Genomic DNA, 6,531 nt, shown 5'->3' with positions numbered 1-6,531 from the left:
TTTTTGTTTGAGGTTAGACTCATACTTACACTTTTGAACACGTAAAAGAACATTGGGCCCCGTTCACTGATCGTGCGTATGCACGACTTTGTGCTTAAATCGTGCGGACAGCTGTGATTCATCAATATGTTCGTAGTTGTTTTTATTCGTACTCTGCAAACCTATTTCGAGCAACCTCAGACAATGCGCGCACACAAATAATGAAGGATCAGCTTTTAAAACAAATGTCAAACGTCACATCTTTTACCCAACATGCACAACGTTTTGATACTAGTCATTTGCACGGTGGACGATTCGTTAGCACTTCTGCCTCACAGTTCTGAGGACCCGAGTTCAAATTCGGCCTCGCCCGTGTGTTTGCATGTTCTTTCCGTGCCTGCGTGGGTTTTCTCCGGGCACTCCGGTTTCCTCCCACATCCTAAAAACATGCATGGTAGGTTAATTGAAGACTCTAAATTGCCTGTAGGTGTGAATGTGAGTGTGAATGGCTGTTTGTTTATAGGTGCCCTGCGATTGGCTGGCAACCAGTCCAGGGTGTAACCCGCCTCTCGTCCAGAGTCAGCTGGGATAGGCCCCAGCACGCCCGCCACCCTAATGAGGATATGTAGTATAGAAAACTGGATGGATGATAACTTAAATCAGGAATTTGCTAATGAATGGACTAATGCTCTAAATTACTGTTCAGTTTTACTCTCGTTCCGTTTCAGTGTTGTAAGCAGTGAATTTATATGTGTGTATCCGCTGTTGTCCGTGTGTTGGCAGTTGTCACGTAACGAGTTGATTGCGCAGGTTCATGCTTGGATCGTGCAACTGGAAAAGCCATCGAACTGCTCGCATTAATCCAATTTTCTGTTGCTTCCAACGCTCATTTCTTCAATTTTATCAACTAAAATCAACTGTGTCAGTGTGGGAAAAAGATGTCAGTTCCATCAAGTGTGGACAGACCTTGAGAGAATGCAGCTAAGGAGTATCCACCTCCGACATCTCCCAGACCCACAGTTGCAGTGTCCTTAAGCAAGGCAGCGATACCCTGAACTGTTTGCTGTGTTCACAACTGTGATGGGATTAATACAGAGGAAAAATGCATGTTCACAACAATAGAAATTCTTCTTCTTCAGCGTAACGTTGAGTTGTACTTTCAATCCTTCATTTAAATATTTGTTTCTTTACCGGTCTGTCAAACTATGTCTTATGAAACGGGTCAGTGGTGCAAAAAAGGGATAAAAAAAATATACGCATATATATATATACATATATATATATGCGTATATTTTATATATATATATATATATATTAATGAAATAATTGACTAGTCGACTTGGCTGTCATCATTCCCATCGACTACAAAAACCTTCCTGCTCATCTAATCATCAAGCAGTTTTGTTTCCTTGTTCAACTACTAACAGGATTCATTAACTGATGGAGCAGATCCAAATAAAAATGAGATTTTTTTTATTTTTTTTTGTTATTAATACGCATATTACGTCCATGTGAGCAAATGGACAGGAAATGACAACCACGAGCAACGTGCGCGTGCACGGGCGAGAATGGTGTAGTGAGGTACTCGGCCTTTGTAAAAGGCCAACGAAACACGACAAATGAAGGTGGAAATGCAGATTAGTGCGACGTTATAACATTAAGGGAGCCAGCGACGCCGTTTTTTTTTGTTTGTTTTTTTAATGGCTTCATCCCCCGGAGAGGGAGAAGGAAACGCGAGGGGTGTCGCGTGGAGACTCATCGGCGCAGCCTCAGAGCTTTCCGCCAAGAGGTGCCGCCTGGTGCACTCCTCCCTCGGCCGGCAGTCGGACGTGTGCCTCTTCTTCGTCAAGGGGGAGTTCTTCGCCATGGATGCCCGCTGTGCACACTCCGGTAAAAAAAAAAAATAATAATAATAATAATAAAAATAAAATAAAAGCTCGTCTTAAAAGCCACGTCTTGGTTACAGCGGACTATGGTTTCCCCTCCCCGTTGCCAAAGCGGATTTCAAAGTAAAATGTGACGTTTAGGTTTGATATTCTGCTGGACGGCGTCGTTCATTAAACTGTCATTTACATTTTAATTAGTTAATTGAAACGCACATGCATATTTTAGCTCCACTCTGACCGATGCCAGACCACATTTTGATTTAAACCACCGGGATTATTATTTCATTCTGACGTGGCATTTCAAAGTAAAAGTCTCTTGAAATCCTCTGTCAGAATGCATCACAGCAAACCAAAATAAAAGTCCTACAGTCTTTAATAAAAATAATAAATAAAAAATAAAACTATACACTATGCACTGTATTTTCATTCAATTGCCCAAATTTTGGAGAGAGAGAGCGAACAGAGATAGATAGATAGCATGTTGGATCGCCAATTACTATTCTCTTTGATAGTAACAAATGACTAGTGCATCACAATTGAATCTTACTCCTTGTACTATGACAAAATAAAGATATCACTGTCAAAGAAATGAAAGTCCGATAGCCCCATGGTTACATCCTGGCAACTTTTATGGGTGGGGTCGCAGATTTTGTCAACACGAGAAAGAAGGTACACATTTAGCAACTGTCAAAAAGAGGTTACCAACACACTTATTTTTAATGTAAAAAGGCTTACTTTAACCAGGATCCCTCGTCGTATCATGGGCGTGGTCTGTTTTGCACCCATCTCTGTGGTGTAAAATGCGTAAATCCACGCTGGCTGAGAACATCAGCCGCTAGTTAGCCGCCAGCAATCATATGCCACGAAGTTTTGAATTAATCTTGCACAACCTTCTCTGATTCATTCGGCCTCGGTCACAGATATAAACATCCGGGCAGGTCCACGGACACAGCCATCGGACACCTCGTTCCGCGGAGATTAGCGTCTCGGGGGAGACTGTTAGGTGCATTCGTGCTCTATGATCAGCTGCATGAGTACAGTAGCTACTGTAAAACTGTGCATATGCACATGCTCAGTAATACAAAATGGCAGTGGCTGTAAACAAAGGAAGTAAATGCGGTGTGGCAATATTGCAGCTGTTGTCATAGTTTGATATTCTCTGATTTGTTTTGATTCGAATCCAGACATTCTGACTCGGCATTCAGGTTTTTTTTTTCAGCACCGGTTTGTTCATAGTCCAGATAGATTGACAGTCGTCTCCACAATGAAAACAACACAAGGGAAAGTATTTTCTTATTGAAATAACAGAAATAAAATACAGGTCATAATTTCAGTGCGATCTGAAGGTCCAGAATCAGTTTTACTACTTATACTATGAATGTTATATTGGCTCTGTGGTGCCTAAGTAAACATGAAATAGGAATGAAAATCATCTATGCATTCCTGAGTCCCAGACGTTTTTCTGCCGAGAGGCCTGAAATCAGGTCATTCGAATTTCTCGAGTTTATCTACGTCACTATTGAAGATCTCCGCCTACCTCTCCTTCCCGAGTCAGCGCTGTCAACATAACAAACGTGTGCTCTCACTCTCTCAAGTCGTGAGGGTTAGGTCTTCTACACAGAGGCAACCAATCAGAGGAAAGAGTGCGGTCTTAGCCAAATCGGGCCAAAGCGGATTCAAAAGTGGGTCAAACTAGCTGTCAGAGGGGCCTTTTCTGAATACTAGTACTAGTGTCTTATAAAAATGAAATTGACACTTTTATACTACAGTAAGTCTATGTGAGAGAGACGCTCTATGGAGGTCTAACTAGCCAAAATATGGGACCTTTAATAAAGCAATATGGTAGCCTAATAAACATCTCCTGTCTTTCTCAGGAGGTCCTTTGTGTGAGGGGGACATCGAGGAGGGCGATGGAATTCTGAGAGTCTTCTGTCCGTGGCATGACTACGACTTTGACCTCAGGACCGGGAAGTCAGGGACCTCATTGAAGGTCAGTAATGAAAGCAAGATATAAGCGTAAAACAATTTTACTCAAGGTATGAACCCTCAAATGTTGGACATGGTAGATAAATATGCATGAAACCTTGATGCGTGTCATTTGTGCTGTAACCATTACACAACAATTTGAGGGATAACTAGTTTTGAAAACAGAAGACAAGGATAAAAGTTTGTTTGAGTATTGCTTAAGTTACTGTAGAAGAAGTGTTTGGTAATAGAAAAATGCAGTATCTCAACATTATTGTTTATTATTATGACAATTTGGAATTTGGGTACAAATTTTAGCAAAAATCACAGAAGTTGACGAGCATGATTTGCTTTCGCGGGCCACATAAAATGATGTGGCAGGACACATAAAATGATGTGGCGGGCCGCATCTGGCCCCCGGCCTTGAGTTTGACACCCATGGTCTAATGTCTTGATGTTTCCACTGGTTCAGCAACAAGTGCATGAAGTCAAGCTGGAGGATGGTGACGTGTACGTGAAGCACGCAAGCTGTCTCTCCTTGCAGCCGTTTCCTGTCCATCACAAGAACTGAGCTTCAACCTTCCATCGTCCTGGCCGGGACGCCAAGTCGCTGATTACGGGACGTCCTGCCGGTAGCGAGCACATTCGGGGCTATTTATAAGACTTTATCCCGCAAAGCCCAGCCATCTGAAAGCATTCCTAAGCCTTATCTGTCAGTTACCCAGACATTGTACTTTGATTGCAAGTAAAATCAAACGATGATATCAGGCAATTGTCTGAAGGAGACATCAAGACAGTGCTTCATATAGACAGAAAAACCTTTTGCTAAACTTAAAAAAACACTTGAACAAAACTTGAACTCTGTGCAGAAGAAAAATATTTTACTGTTCTCAACTGTCACAGACAATGATGGATTCAAAATTGTTTTTCCAGTTGATGATTTGTGTTTTTACCTCATATCTGGGCCATAACTGCCTCAGCTACTTAAAAAGTAACCTGAGGTTAGAGTATATTCTGGGTGAGTGTGTATCCATCTATCCATTTTCTGTTGTACTTATCCCCATTTGGGTCAGCTAGAACCTATCCCAGCTGACTTTGGGCGAGAGGTGGGGTACGCCCTGGAATGGTCGCCAATTGCAGGGTATGTAGAAAAACAATTGGCGTTGTTGTGTGCGCACAACCGTCCTTATGGGCAATTATGTAACTCTTCAATGAACCAAACATGGATGTTTGGTTGCATTCACATTGAATTGAAGAGGAGTGTAGTTACATTGTTCTAGAGGAGATGGTAATCTTCGTTGCGATTTTCTTTATTAGTAAATAATAATGTAAAATTATTATTATAATGCCAAACATTTTGTGTGCATTTTTTCTAAATCTTTCTGATGAAATAAATGATATGTGATAAATGAATGGATGTTCGCTGTAACTCGGACTGTCTCTGTCCCTTCAAGTACAATGATTATTGCCTTCTTCCCCTGTGTTATGATTTGCCGGGAGACCTGTGGCCTTTAAAGAAGACATTCACTGATGTCACAAAGCCCACATGTGCCCTTTCAAATTTACCTTAATAAGGTTCTCTGTCTTTGAAAATTATGACCTTTTTTTTTTTTTTTTTTTAAACCATTCTACTTATGTAGTGGAATTTAAGGCTGGTTTGAAAGGCACCATGGGAAGGTTCTCAACCACTAATGAATCATTGACAGAAAAAACTAAATTCACCGGTTGTGTATGTTTTTTTTCTTATCTTTAGCTGTGCGTGCACTTGCTATATTTTGTTGATGCCATTCCTCCCTGATGGGAAGTTTTATTACAATCATAATTTCATTGGTTAAACCTCACTTGAGTGAGCATTTCAGGTCTCGCTGTGGGCGTTATTAATCATCCGTGATGGGTACACACAATTGACATGGTGTTAAATTGTGTAGATGCATAAAATTGATTGTTTTATTTAATAGTCTTTCACAAATTTTTTTTTAAACCAGGCACCCCTTACTTTAGCCTGCCAGTTTTGGGGAACCAGCTGTCTTGTAATATTCTTTTAAGTCTATGAAAAGTCAAAATAAAAATGTCTTGTAAATTTGACACACCACAGAGAAGTGTTGTTAATAATCCTGCCAAATTTGAATGATTAAAAAACTGCCAAGTATATAAAAGCAGGCTTGTTGTGGCCTGCATGCTCTTGGTAGTTGGCTTACCCTGACATTTTTGTAGTCACATCTTTCTTACAGCACAAGTCATGCTCCACAGAGACCTTCCACACAATCAGAGGGATCGCATTCTTCAAAGGTATTATGCCGTAACAGAGTACAAAAGAATTTCCAAGGCATCATGCAGTATATACCCTGGAGCACACCGAAGATAGTCATCATCAAGTGGCGAAAATATGGCACAGTGTGACATTAGCAAGAACTACAGAAGAAAAAGATGTGAAAACAGAAGCTGCCAAGAGGCTGACAGCAGCATTGAAGGAGCTGGCAAGTACCTGCTAGTTTAGTCCACCTGACAACAATCTCTCTGCTTTTTCTTGTCTGGACTATGTGGTAGGGTGGCAAGACAAAAGCTTTATTTTACAAGGAAAAACTTACAAAATACACCAAAGAAATGGGATTTTTTTTTTAAGACGCCACCAAGGTTTAATTCCAAAACTTATATTTGGGACAAAAACAACACCGCTCATTATCAAAAGTACACCATTCCT

The 6,531-nt window shown here is 40.8% G+C and overlaps 1 protein-coding gene across 1 annotated transcript; it reads left to right on the top strand.

Moving 5' to 3' along the window:
- Nucleotides 1-1,506: 1,506 nt before the first annotated feature.
- Nucleotides 1,507-5,942, top strand: si:ch211-212d10.2 (uncharacterized protein LOC557710 homolog). The gene is made up of 3 exons (XM_061683904.1): nucleotides 1,507-1,869; nucleotides 3,740-3,855; nucleotides 4,303-5,942. Exons 1-3 carry the CDS (start codon nucleotides 1,680-1,682, stop codon nucleotides 4,399-4,401), a joined length of 405 nt encoding a protein of 134 aa, XP_061539888.1. The 5' UTR covers nucleotides 1,507-1,679; the 3' UTR covers nucleotides 4,402-5,942.
- The last annotated feature ends 589 nt before the right edge of the window (nucleotides 5,943-6,531 follow it).

This window comes from Phycodurus eques, chromosome 8 (assembly GCF_024500275.1).
Source record: "Phycodurus eques isolate BA_2022a chromosome 8, UOR_Pequ_1.1, whole genome shotgun sequence".
NCBI classification, from domain to species: domain Eukaryota; kingdom Metazoa; phylum Chordata; class Actinopteri; order Syngnathiformes; family Syngnathidae; genus Phycodurus; species Phycodurus eques.
Note: the sequence above shows the minus strand (reverse complement) of the source record. Positions and strands in the feature narration are given on the sequence as shown.